The sequence below is a fragment of the Cydia amplana genome, chromosome 4 (genome assembly GCF_948474715.1).
Source record: "Cydia amplana chromosome 4, ilCydAmpl1.1, whole genome shotgun sequence".
NCBI classification, from domain to species: Eukaryota; Metazoa; Arthropoda; class Insecta; order Lepidoptera; family Tortricidae; genus Cydia; species Cydia amplana.
In genome coordinates this window covers 13,998,562-14,017,750 of record NC_086072.1, presented here as the reverse complement: position 1 = coordinate 14,017,750, position 19,189 = coordinate 13,998,562, and the positions used below count along the sequence as shown (strand labels likewise).

Sequence of the window (19,189 nt, the reverse complement as noted above, 5' to 3'; positions counted from 1 at the left end):
CATAGAATGACACATTAATCAAGAGTCATCATAAAGCTTATGTTTGTTGTTTCATTAATTTCTGCCTGTTTTAAAGAAATGGCGACATACTGTCCATTAAAGGAGAAAATACATAGGTTTAATTTGTTAAATATGTTGAAACCATTTTGCAGTATTTTTCATGAAACACATTGAAAACATAAAGACGAGTGAGACATTTTGAACATACCTAAGTAGGTACTGTAGTACTGTAGTAGCGTCTTTTGAGCGTGGGCGTCTACTCAGCGCTATGGAAAATGGCGTCGTTGCGTCGAGCAGCACCAGAGTTGACTAGGCGCCGACGCTCAGGAGACGCTAGTGTGGAGTGGCCCTTAAATCGCAAAGCGGTAGAAATTTTATAGGTAAGTAGGTATCAGGAAATATCAAAAATACTCCAAATATCTCATGATTGGTGCGGTGCCGTGACTATATTAGACGGATACAAGTTTTAACCTTTTCCACGCCGTGTCAAACAGAAAAGCTGTCACTCAGACGCCACGTCACCGAAGTGTCAAAACTGAAATTGAACTTTATGCATATGCACCTAGGTCTATGTTGCTCTGTGGTCTATGACCGATTAACACGTCTTTGGCGTTGGACCTGCGGTGCGTATATATCGGTCATTGGCGTCCAAAAGGTTAAAGAATAAATTTATTTTATTGGCTATATTTCGCTTCCACTACTAAGTACCTAGAGATAATCTTGTTTTTTCACTGTCTCATCTAATGACTAGCAACCTTCGCGCTTGGCTGACCCCCATTATTACCGCGGTGCTTATCTGTCATAACGTATGTTAGGTACCTATCATGTAACATTACGCCTTACTCGACAACGTAACACAATTCTGTGCACAGTCATCTTTTACCACAACAACAGATCAAATAACAATAATAAAGCTATGGCTATTGCTTATTAGTTAGGCGTCAAAAACGTGATAATCGTCAAATTTACGGAACGTATTTCGTTGTGTACTAAACTACTAACAAATTTGTCGATCTTTGCTAAGAATGACGTGTACGCAAATATGACGTTATCAGACGGCTATGAACGATAGCAAATGAGTATACGTACGGGCGAGCAGAAGCGTGCCGGTGGCGCCCCGTGGCGGTCGGCGGTCGCCAGTCTTGACAGTATTATTGTCAACAAAACGGGAGCGTTGTGTGCTCGGACAGCCAGCGCACCAGCATTCACGCCGCCGACGAAACGCGGGCAGCACGTGGCGAGCTAATATTATCGCGAACAGACTGCGCGCGCCGTTCCAGTATCAACACACAAGCCTATTCGCGCGCATGTCCGATTCCAACAAACAACCATAAATGTTTATTTCAAAATTCCGAGTGAACACCAGCAATGAGCATCAGCCGCAAATGGAGGGAATATGTGGCAGCACTCAGTGGTTAGTTCTCTGATTATTTTTGTTTTCATCGCGTATTCGGTACCGGGCAAGTTTTCAGCTGATAGGTACATATAATGCACATTATGTTAATCGAATTTTATTTTACAGCCTTCAAGCTGTAAATTCCCAAAAACGTTGCAATTGCCAAAACCCACATCACCCATATGTAAGGAGAACTCTTCATTTAAACACAAGTGATGAGTGGGGTAATTTGCTTGTTTCGACTTTGGACTTACCCGCTCCTTTGGAGTTTCTGAATAAATGAAGCTATATTTACGTACGTTATCCATACACCTATGAATCCGGTATACGAAACGTGTAAGTGATTGGCATTCGGCATAATGATTTCATTGTCAATTCCGTTTGTTGTGACAACAAGTGTATGGATTTCGTGGCCGCATTTGCATTTCGTGAAAAACAAACCTTAACGTAACCGGTAAAAAGTCGTTTTTGAAGTATCTTTAAGGCATGATTAGATCTTTGTCGCGTCTATAGTTACAGTTAATACAAGCTTGTATTGAAACCCAGCAAATTGCAATATTTCAGGAGTACCTCTGAAGTCTGATACAGACGATCCCTGTAATACTTGAAATTCAATTTGGTCCATAATGATCGCTAATTAATTCATTAACTTGCTATTGCGCTGTGTAATGGTACAATGACATGCAAATTCTAGTGTTAAGCTTCGCATTACGTACATGATAAATGTCTATTTAATCCTGTCCTTCATAATGATTGACAAGTCAAGCCAGTCGTTCCTTGTTACCTTGGAGACTTATATTTATGAAGCGTTATTTTCTTAACCTAAACATGTGAGCAAAGCAAAGTACCTACCTACATAAATGTCTCTGCAAAAAAAAAAAATTTTGCTAATTTAATGTCGGACATCTTAATATACACTAGCTGTAAACCTTGTAAGGTTATTTAAATGCTCTAATAGTAAAAAGCAAAGATTTTTCCTGTTGGAACAATTAAATAAGTATCGATGGTTACAACATTCCTCAGCCCCCTTTAAGTACCTACTAGTGATATAACATGCGTTAACTAACAACATGTTAGTTAAACCAACCTTGTATTAAACATTTAGGTGCAAAATGGGCCATTATTACAAAGTACATATGGCCCTAAATCACTTGACGACTGCCGTCAAATGGGCGGTTCACTTGTGATTTCAATTAGTATAACTGCAACTCAATTGTTTGCTTTCAACAAATCGGTTGCTCTTTCATTATCATTCTAACTGCTATCATAAACCTCCTTATCGTATTTTCACACAACATTTTGGTTAATTTTCTTTAACTCATTTTATTCAGTATAGATTAACCAGTAAAGTACTGACAGTAGTAGTACAGTTAAACCAATTTTTATAACCTAAGGTACGTACCGCTCTTCTTAGTCCATACATAATTTTAATCACTAATGACTAATTAACACAATAGGTATAACCGATTTATCAGAATTGTTGGTCGTACTTACATATATATTTAATTTAATTAAAATTATATTCGAGAAGCATAATAAAATTAATAAACGATTTGCGTTAATTTTGCTTGGTCACAATTTTTCTATAATAAAACACTCATTTACAACTACAACATGTTTTTTCTCATTTCGACTGTTATTATGTACATACATTTTTAAAAGTTACTATCTATGATCGGTTGGCCATATCACGGAATAGTCAAACCTACCCTAACAATATCATGAATTAGGGCCACTTGCACCATCCCAGTAACCCGGGATTAACCGGTTAAACCTGGAGTTACCATGGTTACCAATAAAATTTGACACTGGGTTAACGGTTAACCCGGGTTAATGGGATGGTGCATGTGGCACTTAGTGATCAATTCTAAAATACATTTCATAAAATGATCAAATTCTATGATCTGGCTACGACATATCACTTTTGTAATCTAATCCAATGGATATTGTCCGTTCAATAATTGATATTTATCGCTTGATTGTCCTAATTCATGACCAGAGATCGGGCAGATTTGCGTCATTGCTCGCAATTATGTGGTGATGACTCAAAAATTTATTAAATAATTACTCATTTAATTATTTTAATTAATTTTTTACCTGAGATTTAATTTTGATCCCTAGTCAATAAATAGCACTTAAATATATTTTTGATATAAAAAATGAGTACCTACAAAAAATTTGGAAAACAGACTGATTATATTTTCTTTAATAAATCTATATTATAAGAAATCTTTGCGTTATTTATTGATTAGGAATCAAAAATAAACCTCACGTAAGGAATTATTAAATGATTAATAATTTAATCTATTTTGGAGTCATGTCCACATTCTTGCGAGCAATGACTCAAATTAGTCCGATCTCTGTTCATGAAAAATGTGTGAAGAAATAAGTAAATTAGCATAAAACATCACAATATGTTTTACCAACACCAAGGATAGGTTTAGTTGGTACATAAGTATATAATTTACATATCATTCGACATTTCTATGTACGAAGTTAAGTTCGTATCTCATTTGACTAGAAGGTAGAATTTTACGTATGTATTTACTTACACACGTCATCATTTTGTTCTCAGCATATTCATGCTCATAAATACTCTTATAAGACCCCGCATTATTTTGAATCGAATATGTTGTCAAGAATAGGTATTACACTGATTTAAACTTTCACGATTTTTACACATTATTAAATTATACAACGGGACTTAATCGCGATTAAGTCCCGTTGTATAATTTAATAAAGAATAGGTATTGTTTGAGTATATTTGCAATGGTTTTTATATAAATCTATTCCTCTAAAACATTGTATTTTTAGGGTTCCGTATCAAAAAGGTATCCTTTAGAAATCAAATGAAAAAAATGATGTACCTATATAAGAAAATATAAAAAAAATCATAACGCTGCATGAGACTATTGAAAGTTCGTACGGAACCCTCGGTGCGCGAGTCGAACGAACGAGCGTCAGATTGACTGACCGTTTTTAAAAAGCTTTTATTAGGTCGACCTGTATGTAACTATGTAATGGAATCTTGCAAGTTAAATTTGATCCACTTCCCGGTTTCCGATTGAGCTGAAATTTTGCATACACATGTAAGTCGGGTGACAATGCAATATTATGGTACCATCGAGCTGATCTGATGATGGAGACAGGAGGTGGCTATAGGAACTCTTGTGATGAAACAACGCAACCTAATTGTGTTAGGGGTTTTTAGAATTGTTTCGATGAGTAGGTATTAGTTGTCTGTCGTAAGAAAAGTACAGTCAGCGATAAAAGCTTGTACCAAAAATGAAATTTTTGACAAAAACTCATTATGTTGTGCTTAAAATTTCTACAATATGTACCCCTTAGGTACATACACCAGTGGGCACGAAATCCTAAAACTCAAACGTACTGTTACCTACCTACTTCTGTTTAAAAATCAATTGCATCTGTGTTGCTACTGCATTTACTTATCTACTTTTTACGTTATATGCACAATTGATAGGTATATTAAAATTGTTCACGCATGTAATCTATTATTTATACTCACTTTTTTATTATGTATCACTGATCGCGTAATTTAAACAAATAAGTACAATTTATTTACAAATAATACACGAACTTGAATGATTGTATTGAATGTTAAAACTACTTTTACAGTTCATATGGGGCTACTTTTCCGCACTAGTGCGTAAAATAGCACTTTTCGTGCGTATGTCGAAACTTTAAAGTGCATGGATGTACTGTAAAACGTTCGATACACGTGCGAATAGGTAATTCGCATCTCGTGTCGATTTAAAACACTCCCTTCGGTCGTGTTTTAATTTGTCGCCACTCGTTTCGAATTTCCTCTTTTCCGCACTTGTATCGAAAATAACTATTGTAACTTTTAAATAATTTTTTTAAAACAAAACATGCAGTCGGTTAAAAAAGACGAATCTTTAAGATTTATTGTTGCCTAATTACTCGAAAAAACTGAAAAAAGGAAGAAGATATAATTTGGATGATTGATGTTACTCTTAGTGCTGACCCATTTTAGAATCGATTTTATCAGACCCCCGTTAAAATTACAAAATAATTAGCACACTAACTTCTTACTTAATAAAAATCACACATTTTTCTTTTGGTACTATCAATAGGGCTCGTAAGGGGCTATTCATAAATTACGTCATTTGAAAATGGGGGGGTCTGGACATCGGATGATGGTAGCATGACGTAGGAGGAAACGGGGTCGTCAAAAATCGTCAAAAATCGATGACGTTATTTATGAACAGCCCCTAATTCTGAGTAGGAATGACCTAAAATTTCTCGGAATCCTAGGAACACATGCACTTACATCAATAAAAAGTGCAATTTTTTATATAGCGCTACTTGATGATTACTTACATATATTTATAACTTCAACATTGAAAAACCTCTTGGCCTACGCAATGCTGTCTCGTGACATTTGCAACAAGTATGCCTGAGATAACAGTATGTTGCATGAGCTGCGATATTTTAAATATTCACCTATTGGCGACCTTTGATTACAAGTACACTGACTAGTTAATTACCTGGAGACAGTGCCCGAAATATACGTAATTAGGCACATACAGGCTTAAGCTAGGTCACATTTTAAGTACCTACTCTTCGCATGAACATATCAAGACGCCTGGGTTAGGCCAGTACCTATAAGTTTCTAGGTACTTACCACAAAAAAAATGTAAAGTGGAAGCAAACTCGTAAGGCCCACCATATCAAACTTTCCTGTTTCATTTGAATTTTGTTGTACAAGTAAATTCGGATGAATATTGATTGTATGAAAAAGCAATGACACAAAAGAAATACTACTTTATTTAATTTTGGTTTAGAAATGTTATAATTAGATTGCTAATACGATTAATTATGTATGTATATTGTAATGTATCATTGCGTACCTATGTATGTATATTCCTAGTTACATATATCAATAGAAATCAGGGCTTTGCAATGGGCTTTCCCGTTTCCGCTTCACTTAATATAGGTAGTCCAGTACTCTAATTTTAATATAGGTATAGTGTACATTAGTAACTTGCGTTTACACCGCAAGCGTTTATTTCTAACTGCACGGCTTGCAATGAGCATAAGCGTGAGTGGTAATTGGTATCAACCAATTTTAATCTGATTTGCCCCGAAGACCTGATGTTCACTCTTAAGGCCTGTGCACACTGGCTGCGTGTGCGTGACGTACACGTGCGCGTGCAGCGTTGTAGTATACAGATCCTTATGAGAGATGGCACACCGCTTGCGTGACGTGTGCGGCGGATTTTAGAGCACGCGCAAGTGCACGTCACGCACATGCAAGCCGGTGTGCACAGGCCTTTACTTCTGACGCAGCTCAATGGCTTGTATCTATGACATCAATTAGTGACATATACATATAGGTAATGTGTTTACGATTTTTTATGATTTTTTGTACATACCTACGATTAAATACCTTAATCCAATGCACGCATAATTCCTGGCTCGCCCACAAAGTCCACAAACATCGCAGTTTTCTGCATCACATCCATAAAGGTCAGGCTGTCAAGGTCTTCACGTTCGCACCCTTGCTTCTTACCTTACATCACATAATTCACATATCGTGATCCATTATTAAATGATCTGTTATTGTGTTGACCCTAGCCTAGACTGCACATGTAACCTACTTAGTACCTGTTCGGTACGACTTTATTTTTTCAAGCTAAAACTTATCTATTAACGTTTTTGATGGACTGTTTTTGTATATAATATGAATTAAAACTTTATACGTCAATCAGATCGTTTTTGTAACGTGACATTTTATAAAATCCGCCGTAAATTGATACCATAATAAAGGCGTTTATACTAAGTATTAATTTAGGTCGAATGTCGCCTGCCGTCGCCTGGTTCGGCATTCGATAACCCCTTTGCTGAAAGCTGAAAGTATAGTGCTATTGCTGTCGTCGAAGATTCATTCAACCAGTGTAAACACACCCTAAGCTCGCAATTATGAGATTAATTCTCTAGATTGTAACATCTGCATATTCTAACGGAACAGATTGATTCGTATGCAACAGACAATCCTATTGTATTAAAGAACAATAACTTGCTTTTGTTGTCGCTATTGTAGGTACTACTTAATGTACATTTTTCTTAGAAGCCAATTCTTTTCATTGTTAAAATTATATTCGCGCATCGCCTAGTTAAAAATTTACATTTAATTAAAGACAGACTATTTAAAATAGGTATAAAGTTTACAACAATGACTATGTTAATGTTTTCACATAGCCATGGCTTACATAAGTAAACCTAATTATAGCCTTGTAAAATAAAAATACGTTCTGTGTGTCGCAAATATATAAATGTTTCTATTTTCTAATCTCCTTTCTATCTACTTTTAAACGTAGTCTCCATTTGAATATGTTTACTAAAGGTAAATAAGGAAATATTATACTTATTCATGTAGGTATATTATTTAATCTTGCTTCGGGATATTTATTTTAAAAACTGTGCATAATACCTATTATCTTGAAAAATATTTACTTCCAAATGTTACATTTCAGATTTCTAGGGCAGTGACCTAAGAAAAAAATGTATCATAATTTTATAAAGAAGTTTGGTAGGTATATCAAATAAATACCTAAATAAAATAAGAGATAACTATCCAAGAAACTCATACACTTGAAAACAACACCTGCTGTGCAGTTGTTTTCAAGTGTTAAGACAACCGATACTGTTTAACTTGAACTTGACAGTGGTTTTGTTTTATTTGAGAAATACATTGCAGCGGCAATTAAGCCTCAGTCGACAACTTCAAAGCAGTATGCTGACAGTTAAATACTAATCGAAACAAATAGACGACATGACCTAATTAATTAATAAAGCAAACCTTATAAATAGGCAATGTTACTTTTGAGAATGTGGGGAATTTTGTTATATTTCGAGCTTAAATACCAGGGCTTGTTGGCACTACGGAATATTTTAATTCAGAAAGAAATATAAATATATATAATTTATAATCAGGAAAGGCGCTTACTTAGGTATTCAATTGACTTCGTACTTAAGAGGCCGGTATCGATTTTAGTCGCAAAAATGTAAAATTGATAGATTTAGTCGATGAAATTGTACACCTTTTGTTACGTAATAGAAATAACAAGTACTGGTATCTATTAGGACGTCTTCTTATCTTACATTTGTACAGATCATTTTTTTGAAAACTGACTCACTAAATTAGTAATGATTTTTTTTCTGATGGACGTTTAGGTAAACGCGCGTAAAGTACTGATTTAGTCGATCTTATTTGTAAATTTCGTAAAGTTTGGACTGCTAAAAATGATAATTTTGTATTACACATATCCTATACTCCAACTTGCATAGACTACATTTTTGTTATATGATACTGAACGAGAGTAAATGAAAGTTATACGAAATCAATTTTCACCAGAAATTACTTCAAAACAAGTGAACATTTTTCGTGAAAATCGACTTAATTTCAACGTAATATTGATACTTAAACAATCTACAACATTTTCTGAAACTGTTCTTATACATCATTTTTTATAATTTATAACTATAATTTTATGATGAATTTTTAAAAACTGCCCCTTCTCGTCACGTATTGCCGGTGACGTCACGCTCGGGACCTTATTATTAAAAGGCAAGATGAGAAGACGTGTTAATAGAAACCAATACTTGTTATTTAGATATTACGTAACAAAAGGAGTACAATTTCAACGACTTAATCTATCAATTTTACATTTTGGCTCTAAAATCGTTAACGGAGCCTTAATTGAACATTTCATGCAAAACAAGTTAAACTCGACCTACCTACCTATTAGAATTTTTCAAAGGTATTTAAGAAAGTATGTATACTTATGCGACACCTAAGCGGGCGAATATGTAGAAACATTTTATTAAACATATTTATTGTTTGAAAAATACAGTAAAAAGACAAATAAATAACTTATGAACTAAATACAACTATGAATAATACTAAATTAAAACTAACAATCCTACATATAGGTATCTAAAATAAAACAAGGAATATAAAAACTACTGAAAGAGGCCTCCCCGCGCTACCCCTGGCGCAAAGGTGCCCATCACACTCGCTGTGTTACCGCGTTGAATTGCGATGGACAGCCTTTGCTCCAGGAAAAACCCGGAGCGCGGGTCAAGGCCCCTTTCTTGCAGGCGGCGACCTACTTCCCTAAGGAAGGTTTTTGCCTCAGCGCACCAACAACCGGACGTCTCTACGACTACTGGAACGAAAAGGTAATTAGTGAGTGCTGAGTACTTTTGATGTTTATGTAGGGCCGCCACCTCAGCGGCTGTGCCCGCCGTCCGGATGGTGCGACAAAGGTGTGAGGGGGCAAAAGTGCTTACACATGTAGCGTCCCATAGTAGACACTTGCCTTTTTCCCATGGCACTAGTGTCAGGCCGTCAGGCCTTTTGCTATTCGACCGGCTGAGGCCTGGCGGTTCTAGCGTGGAGGGGATGTTTGCCGACACTAATGCCCTACGGATGATGTCGTTCAAGGCATGTTTTAAAAGTTGTACTTTGTATGTTCACAATGTGATGTTACTGTTGTAAAATCTGTCGGCGGCCACTTAACCGATTTCCAAAACTTTTTGATGCTTATGTAGGGGAAACTTGCCTTAATCGTACCTGCGCCTAAAACGTACCCTATCAAGATCTCGAGTTGTGAAACTGCAGTGGCGACGCCAGTGCTACAAAATGAAACTACTAGTTCGCCATGTCTCATCACCCGTACAACAACTCCACGCTGCCCCTCCATATAAAAATATTCAAAAAGTAAGTAATTTTGCTGTTTTCGAGTAATTTTTTTGGTTGATACGTAAGATTTTCAATTCCGTATATGTCGAGATATGTAAATTAGAATTTTTATGCTTAATTATATACTCTTTTACGGTTTCAAATAATGGACGACAGAACCCAGCCCGGCAGCCATTTTTTTACGCAGCAAATTAAAAATGGTTAGTTATCATGTGCCCATTCGTACTGAACACTTTGTTTTATTTCGTACCTTATTAGAAGTCATGATACAATGCACATGTTGTGAAACCTGGATACACGAACTATGTGTGCTGGGGTTGACAAAAATATTCATAATTTTATTTGTGATGACTGCAAAGAGTTAGAAAGTTACAGTTAGATCTGCTAAAGATAATTAAATTGTTCGTTCTATATTTGAGATGATTGGACAGAAGTGGACAAATTATTTAGATTAGGGACTCCATTATAATTAATATTACTTATGTATGTTTATTGCTGTGATTATAAGACTGATACTAATTATACGCTCTCATAGTTTGACATGGAGATATACGGGTACGATATAGGAATATACGGGTACGTTTTAGGGACAATTAGGCCTAAATCGTACCTTTTCCACTTTTTTTTTTAACTTTTTTTTCTCAGAAGTTATTGAGGTTTAAGTTTTACTTGTTACTTTTGATGATTCGTTATTAAATAAAGATTCTTTAAACACCGTTTGTATTTTTTTTATTACTTGTATTTCCAAGATATTTGCATTTTCTCTTAAGGGGTACGAATTAGGCAATTTTCCCCTACGTAAAAAAGGTATGTGCTAAAAGCAAATTTATAGCATCCAAAAATTATCCATTTAACTGAAATCCACTAACTGATTCATATAATAAAAACACTATAATATTAATAACACCTAGATGTTCATACAGTTGTCGTGCTGTTTTGATACTTGTATCTGTGCTCATCTGTTTGTTCCTTTGTCAATGTTATCTCGTTTACCTGAGCTCAATGCACTTTACCTGGTTCCAGAACAAAATACGATAACTGGAAGGAATATCAAGCGAACCAATTAATTAAAACAACAGAATACACTAATGTATTTTTTAAATAATTGCAGTCATATGTACAACTTTCTAACTGAACCGGAAAGCTACGATTTCAAGTAAGTCTATGTAAGTCAAATATTTTATGTGGTTTGAAATGTTGTTGTCCCGATTAATGGGAACCTTATTATTACAGTTAAAATACAGTTAAAGGAGACTCAGGTGACCTGTGTGGCCACCACCAGTTTGGCATTGACATAAACGCCATCGAGAACGTAATTTACTTTCTATGCATTTCGCTCGTACTCGCATATTAGTGCGAGCGAGATGTATAAAAAGTAAACTACGTTCACGATAGCGTATATGTCAGTTTTGACGCTGTCAGTGACTCATGGTACGGGCTCTACTCTCTAAATTCGTCTGTTTACACAGCCAAACAGTATTTTAATGTGGAAATCTTTTATATGTACAATTTATTTTCTATATATTGAGCTTTTATTTTCGATACAAATTTTATAATTATAATAAGGTGAAATACAGGTGCCGGATTACCGAGCGCCTACTAAATATATGAAGATATAAAAAAGGAACTAACATTGAAGAGCCAGGAACTACATTTTTTATGCCCCATATAGCTTACTGTCTAATTAAAAGGGTCTACACAGGTTTGCAATTCAGCACTACCTTATTTTGGAAATAGTCCTTAGTCTGCTAATTAAAGGACTACATATTTTAGAATGGAATTTGCAAATAATTTATTTCTACATAACTAACAAAAAAATGTTGTCGCCTGAAACCTGCAATCGGCTGCAGCAGTAACGCCGCAACAGTAACGCTGCTGCAGTCACCGTCCGAATGAAACCTTCATTTGCTCAGTCTCCTCATTATTTCTGCGCTAATTGCAGATTGTTTTAACAATATTCACAAACAAATAATAATGATAACGTTGTGGTATGGGGTAACCACGCGGTGGAACATACTCGTACAAGGCAAAAGGTTATCACTTATCTGGCTCTGTGTTTCGATTAGTTATGGAAATTGCCTGTTGGGTTTTTATTACTAAAAGAGCATTAAAAAAGCGGCCAAGTGCGAGTCGGACTCGCTCATGACAATGAAGGGTTCCGTATTTAGGGGATTTATGACGTATTAAAAAAAAACTACTTACTAGATCTCGTTCAAACCAATTTTCGGAGGAAGTTTGCATGGTAATGTACCTACATCATATATTTTTTTTAGTTTTATCATTCTCTTATTTTAGAAGTTACAAGACACACAGTTTAGAAAAAAATGATATTAGAAACCTCAATATATTTTTGAAGACCTATCCATCTCGATACCGCACACGTATGGGTTTGATGAAAAAAAATTTTTGAGTTTCAGTTCTAAGTATGGGGAACCCCCAAAATTTATTGTTTTTTTTTCTATTTTTGTGTGAAAATCTTAATGCGGTTCACAGAATACATCTACTTACCAAGTTTGAGCAGTTTAGTTCTTATAGTTTCGGAAAAAGTGGCTGTGACATACGGACGGACAGACAGACAGACAGGCAGACAGACATGACGAATCCATAAGGGTTCCGTTTTTTGCCATTTGGCTACGGAACCCAAAAAATACCAATGCGTATTTAGTCGTAGTTAAAAAGACGATCTGGAGTTAAGTCTTAGTCGCTTGATAATTCAAGCCTGTTAATATGCGAATATGAAATTAAAATTGATGTATGTGTACGGAGTTGAAATTATAAGGTTAAACTTTTTTAGTCCGGCATTTTTTAAAGTATGTACGAGTTAAGTCCGGATTCATCTGAGGGTCGTGAAGTTGGAATCTCGACACACTGTGAATTTTAATTCCTTTGTGGTGAGCGTTCCGACTGAACACCTATAGCGACCTTCACCAAGGAGGAGTTTTGGCCGAAGAGTGTCAAGTTCCGGCGATTCCGCGGCCGGCTCCCTGACACTGCGGGGTTACGAACTTTATAGTTCGTATATTATTATTAATATTTATGCTAGTTTTAAGGTATTTATCTATGGGACAATAGTTGCCTGAAAATAAAGATTTTCATTTCATTTCATTTCGTTTCATTTCTACCTTTCTTAGAATGAATGCACTTGCCACGGCTATCAAAAAAGCTATTGAATCTATACCTAATATATGTCTTCGCGCTCAACCATTGCAATTATTGCAAAGCGATGCACATATGGGGCATTATCTATGAAAAGGCACCTTATTGTCGATGGCGCTTACGCCACACAGCGTCGAGCGGCATTGTATTTATATCAGAGCATCGTTAATAATGGCGTAAGCGCCATCGACAAGAAGTTCTCTTTTCATAGATAATATCACATATTCCCACTCCTTTAGTCAGAAACCATTTGAGCTTGTAAGCAGATTGAACTAACACTAACAGTTTGTTTTTATTTTAGCTACCCCACTGCCTAAATCTCTGAGTCTCTCTACACACCTTTTAGTTACACACTATTGTATGTACAGAGATGCCTAGAGCCGAGTGTAATGTTACAAGAAAATAGTATAAAAATAAATATTAATTGTGTTTCAGCTACTTTGATCACGGCGGCGGCGGGCACGACAGTGGGTTGGACGTCGCCGACGCTCCCCATCTTGATGGCGCACGACTCGCCCATCGAGACCACCGCCGACCAGAGCTCGTGGATCGCCTCGCTAATGATCCTGTGTTCAGGTATATCACTTCATCATCATCATCATCATCAGGCTATATTAGTCCACTGCTGGACATAGCCCTCTCCTAAAGAGCGCCAACGCGCCCTGTCTTCAGCTTGCCGCATCCAGCATAGTCTGCCTGCAGTCTATCACTTACTACACTGTATAATAGACACCGTATTTTAATCACCTTAAATTTACTATGGCATTTCTGACAGCAAACTTACAATGGCCACTTCAAGATGTATCTTGACATTTTGTATAAAATAAGTGTCGCCATACGCAGTCTCTGGAACTGGACAGTCGTATACACTGTAAACTATTAGTGGCTGGTTATCTGTTATTATCTGTTATTTTCTACGGTGGTTAATAATTAACTAGCCCGTAACAATAGGTTGATAATGCGTAAAAAGGTTGACGTCTAATGATAATGAGACTTTACTACTTATATATTATACAACTCATGTGTAGGTACTGCATTAGGCACACGCCATGACACAATACCGGACAAAAAATAAATAAATATGCACCAAATGACAATAACTACTACCAGCCAGTGACGATCAGTTAATTAAACACGTGTAAAAAAAATTGTTTTATATTATGGTTTAAATTTGCAAGCTACAATTATATAACAACACTGTTTTCGTCCAATGACGATTCGGCGTAAAATCACAAATTTTAGTCAAAGTGTCAAATTATGCCCGAAGTATTTTGATATAGGTATTTGAGTTTTATATTCATATTATAAATCCCTAACCTAAGAAGTAGTAACTAATTTTAAGTTAGTTATAAATTTAGTTTAGTATTTGTATTCTTATCTTAGGTCTATTTTAGTTTATAATTTGTATGATTACTACTCGAAAAATATAGTAGTTTTGCAATTACCTAAGAACACAAATAAAGAAAGATAAATAATAAAAATACATAAATATATTAATGACATAAATGCGTAACTCGTGGTTATTCGTCTCCAAAGCACAGGCTTCACATTTCTTACTTTAGGGATCACTTAAACCTACTAAATAGTTTCATTTAGTTATGAATTGATTTCCATCAAAACAAAAACAAAATTGTGATTTATTTAGCTACTTAAAATAAATTTCACCACAAATTGTTGCACCAAGCTTATACTTACAGTAATTTTTCACTATCACTACATAGTATTAAAACAAAGTCGCTTTCCTATCTCTGTCTGTCTGTCTGTCTGTCTGTCTGTATGCTTAGATCTTTAAAACTACGCAACGGATTTTGATGCGGTTTTTTTTAATAGATAGAGTGATTCAAGACTTTCAAGAGGAAGGTTTATGTATAATTTGTTAAGCCGTGCGAAGCCGCTCGTTAAAGTATAAAGCAATAAGATCTTTTTAGGGTTCCGTACCCAAAGGGTAAAAACGGGACCCTATTACTAAGACTCCGCTGTCCGTCCGTCCGTCCGTCCATCCGTCCGATACCGAACCGTGATAGCTAGACAGTTGAAATTTTCACAGATGATGTATTTCTGTTGCCGCTATAACAACAAATACTAAAAACGGAATAAAATAAAGATTGAAGTGGGGCTCCCATACAACAAACGTGATTTTTGACCGAAGTTAAGCAACGTCGGGCGGGGTCAGTACTTGGATGGGTGACCGTTTTTTTGCTTGTTTTGCTCTATTTTTTGTTGATGGTGCGGAACCCTCCGTGCGCGAGTCCGACTCGCACTTGGCCGGTTTTTTTGCAAATAGCCATCAACACATCAACAGCCGTTGCCGTGCTCCTAATTAATCGTATCGGACTAGGCATGAAACCAATTCATTTATCTCTCCTATTGAATTTCTACCTCATTTGATTATAACCTGTATTATCTCTCGGCTAAACCGCATAACAAAATTAAATTTGGCTTTTACGAGTAGGTATGCTAAATACACTCTCAGTCAGTATTAACAGCATTAACAGTAGGCACATTTACCTAAGTACCTATCATTTAATAGAACAGTTATTTATTTGTATCAGATGATACGTCAAGGAGTTGCGAGAACATAAGGTCTGATAACAGCTGCTGCTGATAACATCACATTACAAAACTATGCGATGGATAAGTAAATGTTTATTACTTAGATAGGTAGCTATTAAATAACATTATTAGCTATGGATTATTAAGTGTTAAACGTAGGTACTTCTCGGTGTTTTTAATTTCAGATTAGCTTTATTAGGTACGGATAATTTTTAGAATCTAAAGATATTTTAGTGTGACGTTTGGGCCCTGAATGATTATGTTGACACATGTTGATTTTTTAGCACTATAAGTAAGAAATGGATAGTAAACGGGGAATGCTTCCGGTATAGAGCCAATTAGCCATTGCATTATGTAACACGAGTAATGTTAAGATTAAATATAAACTCGAGTTAGAAAAACCCTCTGCCCGTACATTTATTTAAACTTTATTGCACAAAACATAAAAATAATGTACGAATGGCGGACATAATGCCTAATGGCTTTAAGTCCACCATTGAAAACTTATTGCACAATGTTATTTGCGAACTATTTGCGAGCCGAAAATGCCGCTCTAGGAATCGGTGCTTGCATACGCTTGTTATGAGAAACCGTGTTCTATTTATAAGTGTCAGAGTGTCACACTAGGTACAGCTCCAGCGTATATTTCCCGTATTAACCATAAAAAATCCAAAAATAAGGCAGATCAAATACGTTCGCTCAAATAGTTACCTACCATAGTTAACTGACCAATTTTAAACCTTAGTGCGACAAGATAGAGATCTAAGGGTAAGAGCTAATTTGCGTTGCTGTTAGTACATAGGTGCGAATAGCAATCTCGTTAACACGATGTATAGTTTACTAATGAAGCCCATAGATACCTACTCAATATTTGCATGTGTGCATGTGTAAATCACACAGCGTTGTATAAGAGATGAACAGTTTTACATTATTTTTAATAGCAGTAATAATTAACTTAGGCATTGATGTAACATTAATGACACAATATCATTATATATACCCAATATTTTTGCGCAAGTTTTGGGGATAAATAGAATTATTAAAACTCGTGCAAAGGTCTAAATAACTTTTCCTAGATCCTAAGAATTTTAAATTGGAAAATATTTGATGCCTATCTTACACAATATATTAAATCTAATTTTCTACCCTATAACAGTAGTTCAACTTTCACTTGCAAGTTTTCTTATATGTATAATTAGGCTGCCATGTAAACAAACTAGTCAAATTTTAACAGATGATCAGTACATAAAGTTCTCAATGCTATAGGAACGAGTATACCGAGCTAGATTTAAATATTCTATAAGCAATGAACCTGCGAGCTTATAGTTTCTTCCTGATTAGCACCTAATGTTTATAAATAAGTAGCGCATAAATTGTGACCTATATTTACGCATCTATTTTCAGCCGCCAGTCCAATACCCGCGTCATACCTGGCAGACAGAATAGGCACGAAGAAAACCCTGCTGCTGGCGGCGGTCCCATACATCATCGGCTGGGTGCTGGTCATGTTCGCGGGCAACATCCCAACGATATACGCCTCGCGGCTCGTCTCCGGCCTGGGCTATGGTATCGCATATACCGCCGCTCCTATGTACTTGGGGGAAATAGCCTCCGATGAAGTAAGAGGCGCTATGGCGACGCTCATCACTGTTATGTCTAAGGTTTGTGCGAGTTGTAACTAAATGTGTTGGCCAAAATATTTGATGGCAGATTACATAAATTAGGTAGATTATTACACTAAATACCTGTCTTAATTAAAAACTGAATACTGACCAATATGATAACCAATAAGAGGTGCCTAGTAAATAATACAAAACATCATTACGAAAACATATCGGTATATTAGACAAACAATGGCTATTATAGTCAGCAATTAGAAACACAATACTGTTTTTCACTTTTCTCATCAGTAACAAATTGCATTTTTCAGTTCGGAATCCTGTCACAGTACGCGATCGGGCCATACGTTTCGATGCTGGGACTGGCGAGCTTCAACATTGCAATACCAATCCTGTTCGTGGTCACCTTCAGCACCATGCCGGAATCCCCGTACTACTTCCTAAAGCAAGGGCAGCCGGAGCAGGCCGAGAGGTCGCTCAAGAAGCTGCGAGGGCCACGCTACATGAGAGGGGAATTGGACAGCATGACACATCTGGTGAATGAAAACATGAAAGAGAAAAGTCGGTGGAAAGATTTGTTGATAGTTGGCGGAAACAGAAAAGGGCTAATAATTCTATACGGCATTTACTTCACACAACAGTTCTGCGGCAGTACCGCGATTATTGCCTACGCCCAGCAAATCTTTGGTGCCGCAGACGGTGGCTTGGGGGACAAAGAGTCGTGTATCATATTTGGGACAGTGCAGTTGCTAACATCTGCAATTTCCTCGCAGCTAGTCGATAGGTTAGGAAGAAAGCCACTCCTCCTTATTTCGTCATGCGGTGTTGGCTTGACTAATATTATTGTAGGGGCGTATTTCTTCATTAAGCATGAAAACAGCGACTATGTCGTTAATTTAAAATTCATTCCTATTATTGTGATACCAATATTTATATTTTCATATACCATAGGTTTAGCTACAGTGCCTTTCGCTATAACATCTGAAATATTTCCTACAAACATTAAGTCGAAGGCTACGTGTGCTATACAGATGTTTGTGGCGTTGATGACGTTTGCTGTCACCAAGCTGTATCAAGTGATTGCGGACAACTACGGCAACCATGTAGCATTTTGGGGTTTTGGGGCATTATCAGTGGCCGGAGTTGTATTTATTTTGGTGCTCCTTCCTGAAACTAAAGGCCAGTCTTTTGCAGCCATTCAAGAAAAGCTTTATACTAGTGATAAAGTTGTTTATGAAAAACGAGACGACCATGTTGACAGAGTAAGACTTAATATTTAATTAAAGTCAATCCGTGTCTACTTTTTGTATCTAATTGTAAGGTAAATTGATCAAATTTATAGGTAGGTGTCATATTTCTTAAAAATATCATTGTTTTAAAACTATGTTTTATTTAAAAACCGCTTGTCGCAAAATCAAATTACCATTTTACGATTATTTTCACTCACTTTTCACTAAAACTTTCATATGATCGACTTACCTACTCGTACAATTCAAGTTACAGTTAGGAGATACGCCATACATAATGAAGTATTCTTTAAAGTAAATTTAAGTTTATTTTTCAGTATTCGTCCGTTATTCAAACCGTTTTTATTGAATAAAGGTGCTCTCAGCCAGTGTGATATTTAAGATAATATACACGGTATGATTACTAAATCGTATATTTTTAGGTACAATATAAATATAAGATTAATAAAAAAACTAATGAGAGGAA

General features: G+C 36.0%; 1 protein-coding gene across 1 annotated transcript; it reads left to right on the top strand.

Moving 5' to 3' along the window:
- Positions 1 to 1,085: 1,085 nt before the first annotated feature.
- Positions 1,086 to 18,817, top strand: LOC134647256 (facilitated trehalose transporter Tret1-like). The gene is made up of 4 exons (XM_063501530.1): positions 1,086 to 1,414; positions 13,740 to 13,880; positions 17,262 to 17,518; positions 17,788 to 18,817. The coding sequence occupies exons 1-4, from the start codon at positions 1,369 to 1,371 to the stop codon at positions 18,754 to 18,756; spliced, it is 1,413 nt and encodes a 470-aa protein (XP_063357600.1). The 5' UTR covers positions 1,086 to 1,368; the 3' UTR covers positions 18,757 to 18,817.
- Positions 18,818 to 19,189: the final 372 nt, after the last annotated feature.